Source organism: Dendropsophus ebraccatus, chromosome 1 (genome assembly GCF_027789765.1).
Source record: "Dendropsophus ebraccatus isolate aDenEbr1 chromosome 1, aDenEbr1.pat, whole genome shotgun sequence".
NCBI lineage: Eukaryota > Metazoa > Chordata > Amphibia > Anura > Hylidae > Dendropsophus > Dendropsophus ebraccatus.
Window position 1 is genome coordinate 33365650 of NC_091454.1, and position 26619 is coordinate 33392268.

The 26619-nt window shown below is 36.5% G+C and overlaps 1 protein-coding gene across 21 annotated transcripts in view; it reads right to left on the reverse strand.

The window, feature by feature from the left end:
- LOC138791883 (protocadherin gamma-A4-like) overlaps positions 1-26619 on the reverse strand; it is a 255016-nt gene that overhangs the window by 119088 nt on the left and 109309 nt on the right. For 2 of the 21 annotated variants that reach the window (XM_069969269.1, XM_069969261.1), the window contains exon 1: positions 8851-11368. The exons of 16 other annotated variants lie outside the window; for them this stretch is intronic. In XM_069969269.1, the coding sequence (XP_069825370.1) occupies positions 8851-11271 (2421 nt within the window). In that variant the 5' untranslated portion in view covers positions 11272-11368. Of the gene's footprint in view, positions 1-1308; positions 1844-8850; positions 11369-14838; positions 16687-20703; positions 23220-26619 lie in introns of those variants that run through there. 3 more of the 21 variants (XM_069969258.1, XM_069969316.1, XM_069969367.1) reach the window with 3 other exon arrangements.

Below are 26619 nucleotides of genomic sequence, written 5' to 3' on the forward strand. Positions count from 1 at the left end.
GCTTTAAGAATACTGGGAAGGTAAGATGTGTGTGACAGAAGTTGGTGTAATCTGTGCCCAAATCTGGCCCATGTGTTATGAGACAGATTTATAGAAGAGAATTAGATAAAAACATTTTTTACACCATCATCAACAAGAAATTGGGAGTGGCCACGTTTTCCCTCACATTATTGGCCTACAAGCCTGGACAAATTTAAAGATCAATCAGATTTTAAAACCTGGGTCACGGTCAAAATTCAGACACACTTTTAAGGTCCCCACACCTTATACTTTAGTCAAACATACCAACCGTACCAAGCATACCCGTCCATTGGTGAATAGTGTATGGGGCTCTACTAACCAATCACCAGCAGATGATGTCAGTGAGGATAGGGATTAGACATGATGGGAAATCGCCCCCCCAACCCCTTGGTTCTCAGAGAGATAAGCCACAACCCCATTATTTGACACAAAACACACAAAGAATTTTGGGTATAATCTTTGGCATTTTTATCTTACTTAAAACGTAGGTCGCTGTTAGACCATAGCAGAAATACACAACACACATCCAGCCATGCAGTACACATACATACATTTCAGACATACACATACATACATTTAACTATTGTAAAAATATTTTTTAAGTAGATTAAGTCACCTATAGTATACTATTTTATTCGGCTCAAAACAGCAACTAATTCTTAAGACTTACTCTCCATCTATACAGAACATATGTAAATTCTCTTTTAAGTACATTTAGATAATATCATAAGGTTCCCGAAAAATTATTTGTAAATATGTATATGTTTGAAAATATGAACATTGTAAAGTAAAACAGACAAAAATATACATTATTTCTTTTTAGGAGCGTTTGATTTAAAGGGGTTCTCAGGCACTACAAAAACATGGCCACTTTTCCCTCTACTGTTGTCTCCAGTTCAGGTGTGGTTTGCAATTAAGCTCCTTTACTTCAATGGAACTGAGTTTCAAAACCCCACCCAATCTGGAGACAACAGTAGGGCAAAGTGGCCATGTTTTTGTAGCGCTGGATAACCCCTTTAAAAAACATAATGCTTTCTCCATTATGATGTAAAAAAGCAGGACAAAGCAAAACTCAAGTCAAGATAAACCAAACCAAAGAAACAATGCTATGGAATTAAAAACAGACATCTGCTATCCATTAATAAAAAATTAAGGGAAGCAAAACATATTAGATGACTTCTTGAGGTATTCTTTAACCAAACATATTAATTTATCCTTTCCCTAAAGACATAAATTTCCACAAGAGATTTACAGAAGTAGTGCATTTTTTGACATAGGAAAACATACCTGTGGTATGAGGTTTTCAGCAGGTGAACAATTTTTTGACGTTTCATTTCCAATCCCTGAGTCATTGGCATCTATTAGACTATCAACAGGAACATTGTGTTGAGGCTTAAGGTAAGAAAATTCCCTCTCACTTGGGTCCAAAGTTACACAGACATCATAGGAATATGGCAGAGGTAATGTTCCATTGTTGAATAATGATGTAAATCTGGGATCAACCGGTGGATATAGACTTGTACTCATGGCTCCAAATGAAGAAGAAGATTTGGACTCTTTGTATTTGGAGACAACTGCCATAATCACAGTCACCATGAAGAGAAAAGAGATCAATGCCAAGGCTATGACCAAGTACAACTGTAGGTTGGATGGAGATTCTTCTTTGTTGGCCTGACTGCTCAACTCAGGAAGGACCTGATGGAAATGATCAGCGATCACCATGTTTATAGTGACTGAAGCTGAGCGGGAGGGAATCCCATTGTCTTTTACTAGAACCACAATTCCATGTTTCATGATGTCTTTTTCTTGAAATACACGAGATGTCCTGATCTCCCCTGTTGTCTGGTCAATGGTGAAGAGTGATGGTTCTGAAGATTGTAAGAAGAAAGACAACCAGGCATTGTGTCCAGAGTCAGCGTCCACTGCCACCACTTTAGATACTAAGGAGCCTTGATCAGAGGTCCAAGGAACCATCTCAAATGTTGAGCTATCGAGCTCTGGTGATGGATACAGAACGACTGGTGAGTTATCATTCTGGTCTACTATACATATTCTTAGTGTTGTGCTGCTGTTTAGAAATGGAGATCCATTGTCTCTGGCGATGATTTGGATATTAAATTCTCTATGCTTCTCATAATCAAATGATCGCTGAGCATAGATGACCCCAGTTACTGGATTCATGGAGATGTAGAACGAAAGGGGATCTTCTTCATCACTTCTAAACACTATAGAATATGTTATCTTAGCATTGTCTTCACTGTCCATATCTCTTGCTTGAACACTAAATATTGAAGCTCCCGGTGAATTATTTTCTGGTATAAATGCAGTGTAACCTGATTTCTCAAACACTGGAGCATTGTCATTGACATCTGATACATCAAGCCTGATAACTTTTCTAGAAGTCATTTCAGGAGAACCTTTATCTGAGGCTTGTATTGTGATGTTATAGGATGATATTATTTCTCTATCTAGACTACTTTTTGTAACAATTTTGTAAAAATTACTTGCTGATATTAGTTCAAATGGTAAATCCCCTTTTATTATACATTGGACCTCACCATTTTCTTCTGAGTCGCGATCACGAACTTTAATCAGAGCCACAACAGTTCCCGGGGCAGAATCCTCAGGAATAATACCTGATGATGAGGTTATGGATATCTCAGGAGCATTGTCATTTTCATCTGTTATTTCAATCAAAACCTTAGCATGAGCAGCTAGCCCGCCTCCATCTTGTGCTTGTAAAGAAATTTCATAATATTTTGTGATTTCAAAATCCAAATTTTCTGTTATTTTAATCTCTCCATTTCTGGGGTTAACAGTAAAAGTCTGAAGAATATGATTTTCACTTGTACTAAATGAGTAAGTGATTTGTCCATTGACACCTTCATCTTCATCACTTGCACTGACCTGCAGAATTGTTGAATTCACTGGTATATTTTCCCTAACACTTACTTTATATACATCCTGTGTAAATACTGGAGAATTATCATTGAAGTCAGTGACAATGATACTTATTAGGGCAGTGCCTGTCTGTACAGGATTTCCAGCATCAGAAGCTGTTAGAATGAGTTCATGCTTGTCTTGTGTCTCTCGGTCTAGAGGTTTCTCTAGTATAAGCTCTGGAAATACACTGCCATCAGTGCTGACCTTCTCTCCAAGAGTAAAATACTGGTTTGCACTGAGTCTGTAGCTGATCAGAGAATTATCACCGATATCCAGATCTTCTGCTTTTTGTAGTACAAATTTGGCTCCTGGGGATGTGAATTCACTCATTTCTAATGTCAGTGTGTTATGGACAAATTTAGGTGAATTGTCATTTATATCTTGAATATTAATCTTGATACTAAATACATTTAGAGGATTTTCCACCACAGCATCAAATGTAAGGACACAATCAGCTGCAGCTCTACATAATGTCTCCCTGTCTATCCTATCAGCAATGTATAGGTCTCCATTATCCAGATTCACACTGATATATTTTTCAGAAACATCAGAAACAATATGTAATTTCCTTCTGGACAGATCCTTAACATCTATTTGTAGATCCTTTGCTATATTCCCAACAATAGAGCCTTTTCTTAATTCTTCATTAATGGAATAATGAATCTGACCAGAGACTGAATGACACAGCCAGGAGAATAAGAAGGGAAATATTACTTGCCATCTGAGTCCTTGCATTGCTTGTCCTTCCTGCAGCTGTAATCCAGCCATCCTTCTTCTCAGCATAAATATAATGATGAATTTCTTGTTACAAATATAATCCAGCAAGTTAAGCAAAAGAAAATAATCCCTCTTCCTTTTCAGTCCTCTTCCTAGCACATCCTGGTCTGAAATGCTTTGTATTCCTTATTGTTGCTCACTGCATCATGGAGGTGATTCTGGATTTGCAGAATTCTTTCCTTATTGGTGAACAGCGGCGCTCTGAGGCGTAAGTAAGGAACTGCAGCATCAGTGTCTAAAATTCACTTTTACAATATTTTACTTAAAGCTTGATATTCTTCTTTGCAGAAATATGACTTACTTGTATTTTTTGATGTTTTATACACAAAATAATTTTAGGCTGTTTTTATCTAATGTTTAAATTCATAAAAAACATGTAGTTACTAATAAGTACAGATGACATTTACAGATCTTTCAATGTTCATGACTCTGTGTTTAACTTGCTTTATTTGCTCATTAAATCTTTGTTGTAAAACAAATTTTAGTTAATATTAGAAACACTATTATGGTCAATGCAGTAACTAATCATGGTCCTTCCTGCCCTGTCCGTCATGTTTCTCTTTGTCAATAAAAAAGTTTGTAGATATCAATGAATAGCGTCTGCAAAAAACGGACATGTCAGTTTCATCCTGCGGCCACTTGGAATCCCGGCTGGAGTTTATATTATGTGTATACACTCCACACGTGATTCCATTGACTTTTATTGCAAAGTATATTTTGAAGTAATATACGGCCGGTGTTGCAATTTGCAATTTAATTCAAAATATACATTACATGAACATGGCCTTACACTGTATAGTGTATCAGGACTTATCCTAGCCAGGGCCATTTCTGCCATGAGGGCAAAATAAGTTTATTGCTCAGGTGGCAGGTTTGTAGGGGTGCCATGTTTTATGGTGTGGCCATTAATGATACTGTCTGCTACACACTACTGACTTTATTGACCCTATGACCTGTAAATGATAGCTGGACACAGACATAGAATGTAAGGAGTCAGGACTGTGGGCACTGGGGTGGGGGTGGGGGGTGCCATTTCAGGTTTCATCTCAGGTACCAGAAAAACTAGAATGTGCCCTAATCCTATTTGTCACATAACAAAGGCGCCCAGACATTTCATCATTATTATTATTATTATTATTATTATTATTATTATTATTATTATTATTATTTTCTTAAAGATATACCATGTATATTAAGTGAAAATGTTTAAAAAATATGTCTATGGCAACATTTAAGTTAATTTTTAACTAAATAAAAGATTAAAAAATGAATGTGGAGGGCTTGTGAAGGAGGTAATAGAGAAAAGCACACTTGCATTGTTCATCTTAAGTTGTCTTGACCCTTAAGATGTAGAATCCTTACCCACAAACAGCTTTCAACATGGTCGAGCCAGGACTCTATTACTCTATTACTCAGTTACTAACAAAAGATATAAAGCTAGAAGAAAGATACTAATGCCCCTATTCCACGAGTCCACGAGGCTATTAGCGCTCGTTTGCTCCTCGTTCCCCGCTCGCTGCCGCCGCTATTCAACGCGGCGTCAGCGAGCGGGTGAGTGCGGGAGGGGCGGCGGGGAGCTGCTGGGGGGGCTGCCCGGGGGATCGCTGATCGTCCGGGCAGCCCATAGGATATAGCAGCGCCTGCTGCCGATGCTCCTATTCAACGGAGCGACGGCAGCAGATCGCTGCTATATCAGTCGCTTGTTTTTCAACATGTTGAAAAACAAGCGACTGCAACGATCAGCCGACATGAACGATGTCGGCTGATCGTTGCACTCTATTCCACGGGACGAATATCGTTCGTAGCGGCCGAGATCGGCCGAATACGAACAATATTGCTCCTCTAAATGACCCGTGGAATAGGGCCTTAAGTCTTACAAAGTTTTAAATCGAGAATAAATACATTTTTGAAGCATACATTTAAAAAAAAATCTTCAAAGAGCATTATTATAAGGAATTTGTTGGTGATTGTGTAAAATCTCTCTCATTGTAATAGAAGAACAATATTCCATATCAAGCTTTAAAAGTGTAAAAGTGACAATCCGCTCCACCCCCCAAAAAACACAAACAAACAAACAACTGACCTGCTTGTAAGGTGCACTCAATACAAAATAAAAAGTATAAGTGTATAATATAATACTGAAAAGAGAAGAAATGAAAATACAAAAACCTTTGATAAGTATTTAAGTGTGAATGAGTGATATTTTGAGTTATATTTAAAAGACTAAGAGTGATGTCTTGCTAACATCACTAGTTTTCTTAACATTTACCTAAGGAAAGTCTTCCTAATATGAATTCTAAGGTATTTGGGTCAACTAGAAATTACTGTTTATGCCTCAGAAAGAGAGTGGAGGTATGAAAGTGTGTACACATAACTGCATAGGATGCATTCAGTGCATTTACTCTGGTCACATTACCAGGAGTCATGAATAAAAGAAAATTCCCCAAAGAAGCCCCCAAAGTAAAGATGTTACTGGACTCATCTCAACATTGTTATTTCAGAGCTTTCACATCACTTTCATCATATGATTAAAGATGTAAAAGGAAGATCTCCAAGTAGACCTTGCAATTATTGTTAGATTACTTCATTCACATTAAGTTCCTGACTTTTATTTTTGGAAAATGCCAAAATAATTGTCAAGCATTCAAACACTTTCTCACTCATTCATACTTATGTAAACAGTAACATAGAAACTACTATAGGGATACCAGAAACTTTCTAATTGGAATTAATTGAACATTGGTGTCATATCTTTAGGACAATAAAAAGGACATATGGACTGCTGTGTGTCTAGATCTGCAGTATTAGAGACAGCCACCCATATGGACAAGCCTCTATGGAAGACTCTCACCAATTTAGAAATTGTACACCATTCCTAAAATTAGAACATCCATGTAAAGTTTCAACCCCTTCAACATATATATGCATTACAGTAAGGCAGTGTGAAAAGTAAATATATTTTGTATGATGTATAGGCTTTTTTAGATAATGTGTAGAAAGAAGGCTATACCACAATTGTAAAACCCTAGGGTCCTATTACACGATGAAGGCCTGATAAATAATGTACAAGAGGCGATCTGCTAGATCAGTGCTTGTTTACTGGACCTACTACACAGCCTATTACTGGGCCTATTACACTGTCCACGCTCCTCTTCTATTGCACTCTGTATGCATCCCGAAACAGTGCGCTGTAGCTTCAGAGTGAGCTGCCAAAGATTTGAAGCCAAAGCTAGAAACAGACTATAATCAGAGATCAGGTCATAAAGGAAAGCCTTAGATTTCTCCTTTTTTCAAATCCATTCCTGGCTTTGGCTTCAAATCTTTGGCAGATAATCTGTCAGATAATCTTTCTGTGTAAATGGACCCTTAGGTCTGGTCCTAACGAAACAATCAGTCAATGATTGTTTTATCGGCTTATCGTTGTGTCTATTGCACCAAGTGATAATTGGCCCAATTGGAATGATTCGGCCCATTATTGCTCCGTGTAATAGGGCCCTTACTGAATGAACAAAATACAAACATTAGCATTCCTGAGAACACAGGTGTTAGGCCTGATTCACACATCTTTATTTAGCCATGCACCTGCAGCTATGGACAGGACTATGGAAGGGCAACCATCTGCATTTGAGTGGACCCCTTTTTTTAGCATGGGTAATTTGTGGTGAAAGTAGAGGTTGCACAATGCCTTGCCTTTTTTTGTTGTGGCATGGATTATGGCCCTAACACAGATCCATAACACTGATGTGTGTATGGGGCCATAGAAATTAATGTGTCCACAAATAGACGTGTGAAAGGGGCCTTAGGGTTCTTGAAGAGTTTGCCTTGGGGTTGCCAGGTGACCTACTCATGATGTCTTATTTTCTTTACTGTAGTTTTTTTTGTCTAAGTTTAGTAATACATAGAAACCTTATAGCTAGAATAAGTTCAACAGGAAAATAGTGTAACTGAGCTGTAGTAATATACTTTATAGACACATTATAGACAATTGCCATCTGCCTCATAGGGGATTTTTGCCTTTCCCTGGATCAACACAGTAGGGTTTCCCTAGGTTGAACCTGATTGTCTTCTTTCAACCTTATTAACAATGTTACTATGTAGAGACATGATAGGTTTCATCTACATATGAACCAGGAAAGGCCCAAGCTCTTTTGGTGCCAAAGGTGCCAAGGGAAGGGATTCAGAAATTAGACCCTGTGTGAAGCTATGAAAAAACTAAAATATTAGATTGATATTCATTGATTTAAATTACACTTTAACTCATTCTTGCTAATTCCTGTAGTGGACCTTGCCTTTCCTCACTATAATTTACAATGTGAATTCCCAAATACACTTTCATTAAAGAACTCACACAGTTCCAGAAAGCCTCACATAACCAAACTATGTTGCAGAAAAGTAAAAATTGTTGCCCATACCAACCAATCACAATGCAGTTGGAGCCTAATTGGTTGATATTTTACTCCTTATCAACCCAAATTATTCAGTATATTTTATTGAGAAGTATGCATGAAAGACAGCGCTTAGGTTTTTTTTTTATTAGATAACATACATAAAGAGTGATATTGGCATTACCTGTCACCTATGAACATATTACTAAGATAATTAGCTTTTGACCAGTCCAACAGATATATCACCCAAAACTGATACTAACCTAAATTATGTCATTCCTCTACTAGGCCTGTACTGGCCATGACATGGTCTTAGTGCAGCCTAGCCATGAGTTGCCTGGCAGTCAGCAAAGTAAATACCACACCAATCAACCAGAGAAGAACTGCATCTCTCTTTCACAGCTTAAGTACACTACAAAATTTATATTCAGACCCTGCATGTTCTATATTTTCCTTATTCTTTTCTCTCTATTACCATACCAAACTTTACAGCTCTATACAAGGTTTACCAAAATTTTTGCATGATAAACAATAAAATAAGTATAGTATGTTTGGGCTTATTAAATAAATTATATTTTCAATTACTTTTAAACACTACAACATCTATGTTAAGACTTATAAAGTAAAATAAAAATATAAATATTTTAAAGGATAAATATTAAAAAAAAACAACAAAAACATTTGCGCTACCAATATAGTACAAAAATAAAACTATAAATCATACCTGTGCTATAAGAATTTCTGTAGGGTTCTTCACAGTTTCATTTCCGATCCCTGAGTCATCGGCATCTATTAAACTATCCACAGGAACATTGTGCTGAGGTTTAAGAAAAGCAAATTCCCTCTCACTTGGGTCCAGAGTTACACAAACATCATAGGAATATGGCAGAGGTAATGTTCCATTGTTGAATAGTGAGGTAAATCTGGGATCAACCGGTGGATATAGACTTGTACTCATTGCTCCAAATGAAGAAGAAGATTTGGACTCTTTGTACTTGGAGACAACTGCAATAATCACAGTCACCATGAAGAAAAAAGAGATCAATGCCAAGGCTATGACCAAGTAGAATTGAAGGTTGGATTGTGGCTCTATTTTACTAGGTTGACTGTTTAAATTGGGAAGAACTTGTTGAAAATTAAGAGCAACCACAAGATTAACAGTGACTGAAGCTGAGCGGGAGGGAATCCCATTGTCTTTTACAAGAACCACAATTCCATGTTTCATGATGTCTTTTTCTTGAAAAACACGAGATGTCCTGATCTCCCCTGTGTGCTGGTCAATGGTGAAAAGTGATGGTTCTGAAGATTGTAAGAAATAAGACAACCAGGCATTGTGTCCAGAGTCAGCGTCCACTGCCACCACTTTAGAGACTAAAGAACCCGGTTCAGATGTCCAAGGAACCATCTCAAATGTTGCACTATCGAGCTCTGGTGATGGATACAGAATGACTGGTAAGTTGTCATTCTGGTCAACAACAGAGATTCTCAGTGTGGTGCTACCATTTAGTGATGGGGATCCATTATCTCTGGCATTAATTTGGATGTTGAATTCCTTATGCTGCTCATAGTCAAATGACTGCTGTGCATAAATCACTCCTGTTACTGGGTTGATCGATATATAGTTAGACAATGGAGTCTCTTCAATCTTTATACTGGTAAGTGAATAAAACACTTTAGCATTGTCTCCACTGTCCATATCTCTTGCTTGAATACTGAATATTGAAGCCCCCTGTGCATTATTTTCTGGTACAAATGCAGTGTATGTCAATTTCTCAAATACTGGAGCATTGTCATTGACATCTGATACATCCAGTTGGATGATTGTTCTAGAGGTCAGTTCTGGAGACCCTCTATCAGAGGCTTGTACTGTGATGCTATATGATGATGTCTTTTCTCTATCCAGAATGCTTTTTGTAACAATTTTGTAGAAATTACTCGCCGATGATACTACTTTAAATGGAACGTCACCTATAATAAGACATTGAACTTCTCCATTTTCTCCTGAATCATGATCACGAATTTCAAGCAGAGCTACCACTGTGCCCACATCAGAGTCCTCAGCAATAGGGGTCAATATTGAAGTGATAGATATGTCTGGAGCATTGTCATTCTCATCTATTACTTCTATTAAAACTTTGGCATGAGCAGCTAGGCCTCCCCCATCTTGAGCTTGCACAGAAACTTCATAATTCTTTGTCGCTTCATAGTCCAAGTGGCTTCTTGTTTTTATTTCTCCATTCCTTGGATTTATAATAAAAGTCTGAAGAATATTATTTGCTGTTGTACTAAATGAGTAAGTGATCTGCGCATTGACACCTTCATCTTCATCACTTGCACTGACTTGCAGAATTGTAGAATTCACTGGAATATTCTCATTCACAGATACTTTATATACATTTTGTGTAAATATAGGAGCATTATCATTAAAATCGGTAACTACCACCTTTATCATTGTTGTCCCTGTATGTATAGGATTTCCACCATCAAGAGCAGTTAATATGAGTTCATACATGCTTTCTGTCTCCCGATCTAAGGACTTCTCTAGAACTAGCTCTGGAAATACACTGCCATCCATTCCTGTCTCTTCTCCCAATCTAAACTTCTCATTTGCACTGAGTCTGTAGCTGATCAGAGAATTAATACCCACATCCGGATCTTCTGCTTTTTGGAGAACAAATCTTCTTCCTGGGGAGGATAATTCTATCATTTCTATTTGTATCTGTTTCCGAATAAATGTAGGAGAATTGTCATTTATATCCTGAATATTTATCTTAACATTAAAGACATTTAGAGGATTTTCCACCACAGCATCAAATGTAAGGACACAATCAGCTTCAGCTCTACACAATGTCTCCCTGTCTATCCTATCAGCAATGTATAGGTCTCCATTATCCAGGTTTATACTGAAATATTTCTCAGAGATCTTAGACACAATACGTAATTTCCTTCTGGACAGATCCTTAACATCTAATTGAAGATCCTTTGCTATATTCCCAACAATAGAGCCTTTTCTTAATTCTTCATTAATGGAATAATGAATCTGACCAGAGACTGAATGACACAGCCAGGAGAATAAGAAGGGAAATATTACTTGCCATCTGAGTCCTTGCATTGCTTGTCTTTCCTGCAGTTGTAATCCAGCCATATTTTTTCTCACCAGAAATATAATGGTAAATTCCTTGTTACAAATATAATCCAGTAGAATAAGCAGCAGAAAATAATCCCTCTTCTTTATGAGTCCTATTCCCAGCACATCCTGGTCTGAAATGCTGTGTATTCCTTCTTGCAGTTGAACACTGTCTGCATCATGGAGGTGATTCTGGATTTGCAGAATATTTTCCTTATTGGTGAACAGCGGCGCTCTGAGGCGTAAATAGGGAACTGCAGCTTCAATGGCTTACATTCAATCTTGCAAAAAACTATATGAAAATGTATATATTTTTAAAATCTATTTGTTGCCACCTGAAGTTAACTGAGATAAAAGTAGTTTTTATCGATCCAATCTCAGAAAACATAAATTCGCTTGTTTATAGATTATAATGGATTAAACTTTAAATGACGTTTACAGAAATTCTTAATGATACTGTTATTAAATTAATATAGGTTCTAAAAGTAATGATAGGTAATAATACTATGACTATACTTTTATAGTAAAAATATTTAACTCTACATGCCCTGATCTGCATGCTTGTCAATAGAATATTTTGAACATATATTAGATTTTTAAAAGGGGGGTGGTAAGGGGGAGAGTGCTGAGAAAGATTATACAAGAATAGCCGATTTGGGATATATTTCTAGAAATTTACTACATATCTAATTAAAACCAACCAATCACAGCTTGGCTTTCATTTCTCATTTTGCTTTGGTTAAATGAAAGCTGAGATGTTATTCGATGCCAAGTGCAACAAAAGAGAATATTATTATAAGATTAATATATCTCCCTTTATGACTGTGTGGTTTTGGGACAACTATCTACATATGACAACATCATGGCAGAGTGTGTGTGTATATATATATATATATATATATATATATATATATATGTTCAGTTTAACTTCAACAATTATCTATTTTATTCAGTAAATTTGAAATAAAATGGAGGTCACTTCCACTAAGTATTTTACAAATACCTGAAGAGAAATTTACCTCAAACAAAAATGAAGGATACTCTGTCCCATTACTTCAGAAGAGATAAAGGTTACTCAGTGATACTCTCATAATGGATTATATTTCCTCTCATAATCCTCCTGAGAGGACTGACAGTGACATCCATTTTGCTCCTTCCTTTCCCTCACATCTCTAGCTCCTCCCAGTTCCTGTCATGCTACCTGAGGTAGCCATTTCTGTTCATGACAGGATCCCTCTCATATGAAGTCTGCTGTACTGAAAGTGTAGTTTTTCACCTCTCTGTTCAGCATACTATAGTCTAGAAACTCCACAAATATCTGTGACTGGGTTTCAATGACAACTTGTTATATCTTAAAGATGCAATGTAATATCACCCCAACATCTTACATTCATCTGAGAAACTGTGCCTCACTATTACTGACCACATCATTGTGCCACAGTTTTCAAATCACCATTTGACAAGTATAGACTTACTTAAAATTAGTTTTGACTTTTTTAAAAGTAATTATGTAAATGTATATGAAATATTAAAATTATTTTCATAGATTCACTGAGATACACATGTAAATTGTATCATACATATTATCATCAGGAACTGCAGTACCAATACGAGCTGCCTGTACTGACAAGCTGCTGTGCCAAATAAATGTGGACAAGCCGTTTGCCATTGCTGCTTTTAGAGCAGAGTGCTGGTCAGTAGTGATGAGTGAATACTGTTCGATCTAATAAATATTCGATCGAATAGTAAGGTATTCGATCTATATAATATTATCGAATAATTAATTGAATATTCGAGAAATATTCGATAAGCATTCAAATCCCCCAGCTTCCGGTTTTTACCTCCAAGTGGTCGAATAGATGTTTTTCAATAATCGAATACTTTTTCCCATTGACTTTAATGTGATCGAATATCGAATATTTGAATATTTCACTAATTGCTCATCACTACTGGTCAGTAACCTAGACAATAGGCTGACAATGGGAGGGAAAGAGAGGACACATTAGGAGAGAAAGGCAAGTTTACTAAATTAATGTACAGTATTTGCAAAACTTACTTAACTTGACAAGGTCCACAAGTTTAACTATGTTAGCTGCTAAAAAAATCATGTCTTTGAAAATAACTTTTAACATGTCATTAGGAATGTCTGAAGTTATTGATCACCTCTAAATGCAACAATGTAGCCTCATAAACTTACGTTGTCAAAATTAGCCTTTACGGAGATACAGCTGGGGAGTGGATGGTGTTGCTGCGACGCTCTCTCCCTGGCTATATCTCCTGATCACAGTGGGTCTCAGCAATAAGACCCACTGTGATCAATCACTTTTGACATGTCTAGTGACATGTCAAAAGTTATTTTTAAAGACAGGTACTATTTAAGTACCACAGTCCGATATAACATTTACTAGATCATCTCTGGTCCCTTTGTCTCTCTTCAGCCACCTAACTCCTCCCACTCTTTCCCCTTGCCTAGACTTCTATGGGCAGCTGTACCCTAATTACATAAAGAGCACAATATGATGACGGCCTTGAATAGATTTACAGAATAAAAAATTAGTTGAGTAGCTTGATAATTGGAGAAAGTTTTTATTTCTCTGATAAGTTTTCTTTCATTGTTTCTACAATGGACCTTATGTACAAAGTAAAATAATGTAAGCACTGGGTTTTTCAGGTAATCTATATGTCTTATTTTCACTTTTTCTTCAAGCATTGCAACCATTGTGTTTAAAAACATATAATACCCAAGAACCACAAAGCTGTAATACATTTTTCAAGAAAAGAGTACTAGCAAATCTTTGTATACTTCATAGACACTTGTAGATTTTTAATATTTTCATCATTGCCGTTGTAACATATAGACCAGGGACAGGGCAAGATCTCTTGGTATCTGAGGCAGGATATACAGGAAATCATTCATTTAATTACCATTCTAAGACCTTTTTTTCCAATCAATTCACATAGAAAAAACATCTACACTGCACAGCATTTAGAATAAGATAGTTACCGTATATAATATTAACATATATGTAACGATTTATTGCCAAATATGCTTTTCTTAATAAAGTCTTTCAGCCTTAGTAGGCCTCATTAAATCGAAACTGACCGATCAGTAACAATACAGTTTTAGTTTATCCTGGTTGTTGAAGAAATTAAAACTGAGTCCCAATTGGCTGTTATAGGAAAACAATCCTTATTTCGTTACCGCAACACATCACTACACAGGTCAGCTACAGCAAACTTCACTCATCAATAACAATAAAGACAATTCATCTGAATACAAGTAGCAATATAATATATATCTTATTTATAGAGCTACCTTATAGTATAGCTTTTGTCCAGTTCCTTTGAGTGCTCCCAGTTTGAGTGGCCCCTGTGCTGGCCATAAAAACATGACCATGAGGCAGAGAGCTCAACAACTTAACTTATTAAATAACCGTTTTATATTTTTTGTGGCTTTTGTAGACTACACAATTTATGTTCAGGGCTATTTAAGTTTAAAACATTTAAATATTTTAAAGAGATAAATGCAAAAAAAACAACTTTTGAACTACCAATAAAGGACAAATATAAGACCATAAAACATACCTGTGCTATAAGAGTTTCTGCAGGGTTCTCTAAAATTTCACTTCTAATCCCTGAATCATCCGCATCTATTAGACTATCCACAGGAACATTGTGCTGAGGTTTCAGAAAAGCAAATTCCCTCTCACTTGGGTCCAGAGTTACACAAACATCATAGGAATATGGCAGAGGTAATGTTCCATTGTTGAATAGTGAGGTAAATCTGGGATCAACCGGTGGATACAGACTTGTACTCATGGCTCCAAATGAAGAAGAGTTGGAGTCTTTGCATTTAGCGACAACTGCAATAATCACGGTCAGCATGAAAAAAAAGGAGATCAATGCCAAGGCTATGACCAAGTAGAATTGTAGGTTGGATGGTGGTTCTATTTTACTAGGTTGACTATTTAATTTGGGAAGAACTTGTTGAAAATTAAGCGCAACCACAAGATTAAGAGTAACTGAAGCTGAGCGGGAGGGAATCCCATTATCTTTTACTAGAACCACAATTCCATGTTTCATGGTGTCTTTTTCCTGAAATACACGAGATGTCCTGATCTCCCCTGTGTGCTGGTCAATGGTGAAGAGTGATGGTTCTGAAGATTGTAAGAAGTAAGACAACCAGGCATTGTGTCCAGAGTCAGCGTCCACTGCCACCACTTTAGAGAGTAAAGAACCTGGTTCAGAGGTCCAAGGAACCATCTCGAATGTTGAGCTATCGAGCTCTGGTGATGGGTACAGAATAACAGGTGAGTTATCATTCTGGTCAACAACAGAGATTCTCAGTGAGGTGCTACCATTTAGCGATGGGGATCCATTATCTCTGGCATTAATCCTGATGTTGAATTCCTTATGCTGCTCATAGTCAAATGACTGTTGCGCATAAATCACTCCTGTTACTGGATTGATAGATATATAGTTAGACAATGGAGTCTCTTGATTCTTTATGCTGGTAAGTGAATAAAACACTTTAGCATTGTCTCCACTGTCCATATCTCTTGCTTGAATACTGAATATTGAAGCCCCTTGTGCATTATTTTCTGGTACAAATGCAGTGTATGCTAATTTCTCAAATACTGGAGAATTGTCATTGACATCTGATACATCCAGTAGCATGATTGTTTTAGAGGTCAGTTCTGGAGACCCTCTATCAGATGCTTGTACTGTAATGCTATAGGATGTTGTCTTTTCTCTATCCAGAATGTTTTTTGTAAGAATTTTGTAGAAATTACTCGCCGATGATACTACTTTAAATGGAACGTCACCTACAATAAGACATTGAACTTCTCCATTTTCTCCCGAATCATGATCACGAATTTCAAGCAGAGCCACTACTGTGTCCACATCAGAGTCCTCAGCAATAGGGGTCAATATTGAAGTAATAGATATCTCAGGAGCATTGTCATTCTCATCTATTACCTCTATTAAAACCTTGGCATGAGCAGCTAGGCCTCCCCCATCTTTTGCTTGCACAGAAACTTCATAATTCTTTGTCGCTTCATAGTCCAAGTGGCTTCTTGTTTTTATTTCTCCATTCGTTGGATTTATAATAAAAGTCTGAAGAATATCATTTGCCATTGTACTAAATGAGTAAGTGATCTGCGCATTGACACCTTCATCTTCATCACTTGCACTGACTTGCAGAATTGTAGAATTCACTTGAATATTCTCATTCACAGATACTTTATATACATTTTGTGTAAATATAGGAGCATTATCATTAAAATCTGTAACTACCACGTTTATCATTGTTGTCCCTGTTTGTATAGGATTTCCACCATCAAGAGCAGTTAATATGAGTTCATACATGCTTTCTGTCTCCCGATCTAAGGACTTCTCTAGAACTAGCTCTGGAAATACACTGCCATCCATTCCTGTTTCTTCTCCCAATCTAAATTTTTCATTTGCACTGAGTCTGTAGCTGATCAGAGAATTAATACCCACATCCGGATCTTCTGCTTTTTGAAGAACAAATCTTCTTCCTGGAGAGGTATATTCACTCATTTCTATTTTTATATGGTCCTGAATAAATGTAGGAGAATTGTCATTTATATCCTGAATATTAATCTTTATACTGAAAACATTTAGAGGATTTTCCACCACAGCATCAAATGTAAGGACACAATCAGCTGCAGCTCTACACAATGTCTCCCTGTCTATCCTATCAGCAATGTATAGGTCTCCATTATCCAGATTTATACTGAAATATTTCTCAGAGATCTTTGACACAATACGTAATTTCCTTCTGGACAGATCCTTAACATCTAATTGTAGATCCTTTGCTATATTCCCAACAATAGAGCCTTTTCTTAATTCTTCATTAATGGAATAATGAATCTGCCCAGAGACTGAATGACACAGCCAGGAGAATAAGAAGGGAAATATTACTTGCCATCTGAGTCCTTGTATTGCTTGTCCTTCCTGCAGTAACAATCCAGCCATTTCCACAAGAAATATAATGGTAAATTCCTTGTTACAAATATAATCCAGTAGAAGAAGCAGCAGAAAATAATCCCTCTTCTTTTTCAGTATTCTTCCCAGTACACCCTGCTCTGAAATGCTGTGTATTTCTTCATGTAGATGTCTGCATCCTGGAGGTGATTCTGGATTTGCAGAATATTTTCCTTATGGGTGAACAGCGGCGCTCTGAGGCGTAAATGGGGAACTGCAGCATCAGTGTCTTGTTTTCATTCCCATTATTTATTTCATGTTTTTTTGCAGTTTAATTTAACTGAGAACAAAGTAACTATCTTTGAAAACATGAATACATTGGGATAGTCTATATTTGGAAATTTACAGAACCTCTGCTTTTAATGGTTTCATGTATACATTGCCTTCAATTCTATTTTTTACCACTCCCTATATGTTCTGAAAGTAATGATAATAAGTAATAGAAATACTTTTATAACTTATATATTGTTCTCATGGTTCTTCCGGCCCTGTCCTGTTTGTTCTACAATGTCAATAAAAGATTTTAAATATGTATTACGGTAGTACAAAGAAACTAGAAGGATAGTGGAAAAAGTGTTATAAAGGTGGATAAAGGTGACAAGAAAGGACACTAGAGGTGTAGCTTAGATAAAGATAAAATTCTCAAAGACTTTGATAAGCAAGTTGAACGTGGCATCAAATTTATGTAATGTCTCATACTATTATTGACACTACTTATTCACACTAAGGAATATACTACATATCTAGAAAGCCCATCTCTGCATCAGAGACATATGTAAGTCAATTTGAGATTTTATTAGGGAAACTTTCTATCTTTTTAACTTATCCAATACAAGATCTACATGACCAAATTATGCTTAAAGAGAAGCTATGAGTATTTTAGACAAGATGCGCTTTTCATTGGGTGAACTAACAGTTTTGTGCTGCAGCTTTTCAATGAATAGCGGCTGCACAAAACTGACATGTCAGTTTTTCTTGCGGCAGCTAGGGATCCCAGCCGGAGTGTGTACTATGTGTATACACTCCAGCCGGGATTCCATTGATTTCAGCACAATGCATATTTTGAATTAATCACGGCCTTTGTTGCAAATCACAACGGCCATGATTAAATCTAAATATATGTTGTCTGAACGTGGCCGTAAAGTGTACTTGTTGACTACCATGTATGGTCAATATGGAAATATAAAATATATGTTTGGGAAAAAAGCGTACTTGTGATTTTCTTTTTTTTTTTTTTTAACAAGTTGGCATGGGTTGTGATCACACACAGTTTTGCCTGCCTAGTAAGGGCAGGAGTGCAAGCTCCATTGTGACTGCAGAACACATGGTACAGATTATATATCACTCCTATATAATTTTACAAGCATATATTTGTATATAATAGCTGCTTAGCACATAATTCCCATAATGACAAACATATCAGAGCATGATTGAAGTTGGAGTTGTTTAGTAGCCCTAGCTACTAAACAAAATTACACAGTTGTAAATTTTCTAACTACTATACTACAGCTGCTCTGGCATCATAGGAATTATATATCTGCTGCATAAAAATGAAATGTCCACTCATCACAGTAAGATAATAGAAACTTTGCCTACTTGTTTCTGCCAAAACTGGAGTACCTGGCATGTGAATCCAGAACCCAACATTGCAAATCTATGTTGCTACTCACTGAGCCACTATGCTACTGATAGTAATACACCTGCCACACACATACTCATGCCAGTTCTGTGTGAAGGGAACATGGGCTGCAGTGTGACAAAAAGGAAGACACCTAATGGTCACATGTTTAAGGTTGATTTTAACATAGAAAACGGTTAAGGCTGTTTTTTTTACTGCTGTTTTTTTTTTTTTTTTTACAGTGACTTAAAGCTGTTATTTTATATAACAACGGCTGTTAGTCATATAATAACGGTTGTTGCTATAAAATGGTGGCCGTTATTTACCATTAAATAATGACCATCCAATAAGAACAGTCACTTTAATGGCGTGTGCATATAGTCTCAAACATATTGGAAGGCCTTTTCTCTCTGTCTTCCACAAATATATTAATACACTTCGTCCTCCCTCTGTTTACCTAAAATAAAATGGAGGACATGTTCTCATACTCTCATAGTGGATTCTCTTTACTCTCTACTGAAAGGTCTGACATCCATTCCGCTCCTTATTTTTCCTCACATCTATAGCTCCTCCAACTTCCTGTTTTAATACATGTGGTAAAAGGTTTCATTAGTTGAAAAAGCTATTTCTGTTCCAAAGCTAGTTCATGACAGGATCCCAGTCAAATAAGGTCTGCTGTACTGAAAGTCTAGTTTTCCAATTCTCTGTTAAGCCTGCTGTAAGCTCCACAAATACCTTCACAAAATTTGTCATCTCTAAAAGATCCAGAATAATGTCATACTAACGTCATAGATTTAATCTGAGAAAATGCCCCTCATTATTACTGTCCACATCTCCACATTATTGTGCCACATCCTATCATCACAGTTTTCACATCATTGTTTGATAAGTACATGTAAAAGGAATGGATGAAAATAGGCTGTAACAATTAAGCTACCATAGTATCGTTAGATAGTTTTGTTTTTTACTTTTATCATTATTTTCATGAAACGAATAGCCAAATAATCATACAGATGAATATCTAAATTGTATCATAGATATTATTGACATTTATTTCATGCTTATTGGTGAACTGTCTTTAGAAGTTGAAGGACCAATACAAGCTGCCTGTATATGACAAGTTGCTATGCCAATCGAAACAATATACGTGAACATGTTGCTAAGATAATTTATATATTAACGCGTTCCTGTCATTTACTGCCAGCACTGTTTCAGAAGCAGCAGCAGCATGGAGGACATTATAGAGCAGTATTTAACAAGTTAAGCTGTGAATCAAACACCAAAGTTAGATATAATACTTATTAGATCATCTCTGTGACCCTCTGTCTCTCTTTAGCCACTTCCCTTCCCCCCTTTCTTGCCCCTCCCCTATACTTATATGGGCAGCTGTTACCTGATACTATGGTGAGCTCACCTGTGTGAAGATGCACTTGAATGGTATTTGCATAGTGGAAATGTTTTAAGCTTACTCTTCCACTAACAAACTTTGTGCAAAACATAAGCATTCAGTTTTTAGCCAGTTTCATTGAGTGCTCCATCATCTCCCTAAATGTAAATTAAATTTAATGGTTCTGTTTCAGAGATTATCCATCATCCTCATCTAGGCCTGAACTGAAGCCAGTGCTGGCCTTAACAATCATGAGGCAGAAAGCACAAAAAAACTACTTGACTAAATAATTTTTTGTGTTGCTTTTGTACACTAAAATCTGTGTTCTATTAAGTCTAAAATATATAAGCATTTTAAATGATAAATATAAAAAAGAAAATATTTGAGCTACCTATATAGTACAAGTATAAACATATTGTAAAACATACAGTACCTGTGCTATAAGAGTTTCTATAGGTGGTTGATTCTTTAAATTTTCACTTCCAATCCCTGAGTCATCAGCGTCTATTAGACTATCCACAGGAACATTGTTTTGAGGTTGAAGAAAAGCAAATTCCCTCTCACTTGGATCCAGAGTTACACAGACATCATAGGAATACGGCAGAGGTAATGTTCCATTGTTGAATAGTGAGGTAAATCTGGGATCAACCGGTGGATATAGACTTGTACTCATGGCTCCAAATGAAGAAGAAAATTTGGACTCTTTGTATTTTGAGACAACTGCAATAATCACAGTCAACAAGAAGAGAAAGGAGATCAATGCTACGGCTATGACCAAGTAGAATTGGAGGTTGGATTGTGCTTCAATTTTACTTGGTTGACTGTTCAATTCTGGAAGAACTTGAAAATTAACAGCAACCACAAGATTAAGAGTAACTGAAGCTGAGCGGGAGGGAATCCCATTATCTTTTACTAGAACCACAATTCTATGTTTCATGATGTCTTTCTCTTGAAATACACGAGATGTCCTGATCTCCCCTGTCTGCTGGTCAATGGTGAAGAGTGATGGTTCTGAAGATTGTAAGAAATAAGACAACCAGGCATTGTGTCCAGAGTCAGCGTCCACTGCCACCACTTTAGATACTAAGGAGCCATGATCAGAGGTCCAAGAAACCATCTCAAATGTTGAGCTATCGAGCTCTGGTGATGGATACAGAATGACTGGTGAGTTATCATTCTGGTCAACGACAGAGATTCTCAGTGAGGTGCTACCATTTAGTGATGGGGATCCATTATCTCTGGCATTAATCCTGATGTTAAATTCCTTATGCTGCTCATAGTCAAATGACTGTTGCGCATAAATCACTCCTGTTACTGGATTGATAGATATATAGTTAGACAATGGAGTCTCTTCATCCTTTATACTGGTAAGTGAATAAAACACTTTAGCATTGTCTCCACTGTCCATATCTCTTGCTTGAATACTGAATATTGAAGCCCCTTGTGCATTATTTTCTAGTACAAATGCAGTGTATGCCAATTTCTCAAATACTGGAGAATTGTCATTGACATCTGATACATCCAGTTGGATAATTTTTCTAGAGGTCAGTTCTGGAGACCCTCTATCAGAGGCTTGTACTGTGATGCTATAGGATGATGTCTTTTCTCTATCCAGAATATTTTTTGTAACAATTTTGTAGAAATTACTCGCCGATGATACTACTTTAAATGGAACGTCACCTATAATAAGACATTGAACTTCTCCATTTTCTCCTGAATCACGATCACGAATTTCAAGCAGAGCCACCACTGTGCCCACATCAGAGTCCTCAGCAATAGGGTTTGATATTGAAGTAATGGATATCTCTGGAGCATTGTCATTCTCATCTATTACTTCTATTAAAACCTTGGCATGAGCAGCTAGGCCTCCTCCATCTTTTGCTTGTACCGAAACTTCATAATTCTTTTTTACTTCATAGTCCAAATGGCTTCTAGTTTTTATCTCTCCATTCCTTGGATTTATAATAAAAGTCTGAAGAATATCATTTGCCATTGTACTAAATGAGTAAGTGATCTGTGCATTGATACCTTCATCTTCATCACTTGCACTGACTTGCAGAACTGAAGAATTCTCTGGAATATTCTCATTCACAGATACTTTATATACATTTTGTGTAAATATAGGAGCATTATCATTAAAATCTGTAACTACCACCTTTATCATTGTTGTCCCTGTTTGTATAGGATTTCCACCATCAAGAGCAGTTAATATGAGTTCATACATGCTTTCTGTCTCCCGATCTAAGGACTTCTCTAGAACTAGCTCTGGAAATACACTGCCATCCATTCCTGTTTCTTCTCCCAATCTAAATTTTTCATTTGCACTGAGTCTGTAGCTGATCAGAGAATTAATACCCACATCCGGATCTTCTGCTTTTTGAAGAACAAATCTTCTTCCTGGAGAGGTATATTCACTCATTTCTATTTTTATATGGTCCTGAATAAATGTAGGAGAATTGTCATTTATATCCTGAATATTAATCTTTATACTGAAAACATTTAGAGGATTTTCCACCACAGCATCAAATGTAAGGACACAATCAGCTGCAGCTCTACACAATGTCTCCCTGTCTATCCTATCAGCAATGTATAGGTCTCCATTATCCAGGTTTATACTGAAATATTTCTCAGAGATCTTTGACACAATACGTAATTTCCTTCTGGACAGATCCTTAACATCTAATTGTAGATCCTTTGCTATATTCCCAACAATAGAGCCTTTTCTTAATTCTTCATTAATGGAATAATGAATCTGCCCAGAGACTGAATGACACAGCCAGGAGAATAAGAAGGGAAATATTACTTGCCATCTGAGTCCTTGTATTGCTTGTCCTTCCTGCAGTAACAATCCAGCCATTTCCACAAGAAATATAATGGTAAATTCCTTGTTACAAATATAATCCAGTAGAAGAAGCAGCAGAAAATAATCCCTCTTCTTTTTCAGTATTCTTCCCAGTACACCCTGCTCTGAAATGCTGTGTATTTCTTCATGTAGATGTCTGCATCCTGGAGGTGATTCTGGATTTGCAGAATATTTTCCTTATGGGTGAACAGCGGCGCTCTGAGGCGTAAATGGGGAACTGCAGCATCAGTGTCTTGTTTTCATTCCCATTATTTATTTCATGTTTTTTTGCAGTTTAATTTAACTGAGAACAAAGTAACTATCTTTGAAAACATGAATACATTGGGATAGTCTATATTTGGAAATTTACAGAACCTCTGCTTTTAATGGTTTCATGTATACATTGCCTTCAATTCTATTTTTTACCACTCCCTATATGTTCTGAAAGTAATGATAATAAGTAATAGAAATACTTTTATAACTTATATATTGTTCTCATGGTTCTTCCGGCCCTGTCCTGTTTGTTCTACAATGTCAATAAAAGATTTTAAATATGTATTACGGTAGTACAAAGAAACTAGAAGGATAGTGGAAAAAGTGTTATAAAGGTGGATAAAGGTGACAAGAAAGGACACTAGAGGTGTAGCTTAGATAAAGATAAAATTCTCAAAGACTTTGATAAGCAAGTTGAACGTGGCATCAAATTTATGTAATGTCTCATACTATTATTGACACTACTTATTCACACTAAGGAATATACTACATATCTAGAAAGCCCATCTCTGCATCAGAGACATATGTAAGTCAATTTGAGATTTTATTAGGGAAACTTTCTATCTTTTTAACTTATCCAATACAAGATCTACATGACCAAATTATGCTTAAAGAGAAGCTATGAGTATTTTAGACAAGATGCGCTTTTCATTGGGTGAACTAACAGTTTTGTGCTGCAGCTTTTCAATGAATAGCGGCTGCACAAAACTGACATGTCAGTTTTTCTTGCGGCAGCTAGGGATCCCAGCCGGAGTGTGTACTATGTGTATACACTCCAGCCGGGATTCCATTGATTTCAGCACAATGCATATTTTGAATTAATCACGGCCTTTGTTGCAAATCACAATGGCCATGATTAAATCTAAATATATGTTGTCTGAACGTGGCCGTAAAGTGTACTTGTTGACTACCATGTATGGTCAATATGGAAATATAAAATATATGTTTGGGAAAAAAGCGTACTTGTGATTTTCTTTTTTTTTTAACAAGTTGGCATGGGTTGTGATCACACACAGTTTTGCCTGCCTAGTAAGGGCAGGAGTGCAAGCTCCATTGTGACTGCAGAACACATGGTACAGATTATATATCACTCCTATATAATTTTACAAGCATATATTTGTATATAATAGCTGCTTAGCACATAATTCCTATAATGACAAACATATCAGAGCATGATTGAAGTTGGAGTTGTTTAGTAGCCCTAGCTACTAAACAAAATTACACAGTTGTAAATTTTCTAACTACTATACTACAGCTGCTCTGGCATCATAGGAATTATATATCTGCTGCATAAAAATGAAATGTCCACTCATCACAGTAAGATAATAGAAACTTTGCCTACTTGTTTCTGCCAAAACTGGAGTACCTGGCATGTGAACCCAGAACCCAACATTGCAAATCTATGGTGCTACTCACTGAGCCACTATGCTACTGATAGTAATACACCTGCCACACACATACTCATGCCAGTTCTGTGTGAAGGGAACATGGGCTGCAGTGTGACAAAAAGGAAGACACCTAATGGTCACATGTTTAAGGTTGATTTTAACATAGAAAACGGTTAAGGCTGTTTTTTTTACTGCTGTTTTTTTTTTTTACAGTGACTTAAAGCTGTTATTTTATATAACAACGGCTGTTAGTCATATAATAACGGTTGTTGCTATAAAATGGTGGCCGTTATTTACCATTAAATAATGACCATCCAATAAGAACAGTCACTTTAATGGCGTGTGCATATAGTCTCAAACATATTGGAAGGCCTTTTCTCTCTGTCTTCCACAAATATATTAATACACTTCGTCCTCCCTCTGTTTACCTAAAATAAAATGGAGGACATGTTCTCATACTCTCATAGTGGATTCTCTTTACTCTCTACTGAAAGGTCTGACATCCATTCCGCTCCTTATTTTTCCTCACATCTATAGCTCCTCCAACTTCCTGTTTTAATACATGTGGTAAAAGGTTTCATTAGTTGAAAAAGCTATTTCTGTTCCAAAGCTAGTTCATGACAGGATCCCAGTCAAATAAGGTCTGCTGTACTGAAAGTCTAGTTTTCCAATTCTCTGTTAAGCCTGCTGTAAGCTCCACAAATACCTTCACAAAATTTGTCATCTCTAAAAGATCCAGAATAATGTCATACTAACGTCATAGATTTAATCTGAGAAAATGCCCCTCATTATTACTGTCCACATCTCCACATTATTGTGCCACATCCTATCATCACAGTTTTCACATCATTGTTTGATAAGTACATGTAAAAGGAATGGATGAAAATAGGCTGTAACAATTAAGCTACCATAGTATCGTTAGATAGTTTTGTTTTTTACTTTTATCATTATTTTCATGAAACGAATAGCCAAATAATCACACAGATGAATATCTAAATTGTATCATAGATATTATTGACATTTATTTCATGCTTATTGGTGAACTGTCTTTAGAAGTTGAAGGACCAATACAAGCTGCCTGTATATGACAAGTTTCTATGCCAATCGAAACAATATACGTGAACATGTTGCTAAGATAATTTATATATTAACGCGTTCCTGTCATTTACTGACAGCACTGTTTCAGAAGCAGCAGCAGCATGGAGGACATTATAGAGCAGTATTTAACAAGTTAAGCTGTGAATCAAACACCAAAGTTAGATATAATACTTATTAGATCATCTCTGTGACCCTCTGTCTCTCTTTAGCCACTTCCCTTCCCCCCTTTCTTGCCCCTCCCCTATACTTATATGGGCAGCTGTTACCTGATACTATGGTGAGCTCATCTGTGTGAAGATGCACTTGAATGGTATTTGCATAGTGGAAATGTTTTAAGCTTACTCTTCCACTAACAAACTTTGTGCAAAACATAAGCATTCAGTTTTTAGCCAGTTTCATTGAGTGCTCCATCATCTCCCTAAATGTAAATTAAATTTAATGGTTCTGTTTCAGAGATTATCCATCATCCTCATCTAGGCCTGAACTGAAGCCAGTGCTGGCCTTAACAATCATGAGGCAGAAAGCACAAAAAAACTACTTGACTAAATAATTTTTTGTGTTGCTTTTGTACACTAAAATCTGTGTTCTATTAAGTCTAAAATATATAAGCATTTTAAATGATAAATATAAAAAAGAAAATATTTGAGCTACCAATATAGTACAAGTATAAACATATTGTAAAACATACAGTACCTGTGCTATAAGAGTTTCTATAGGTGGTTGATTCTTTAAATTTTCACTTCCAATC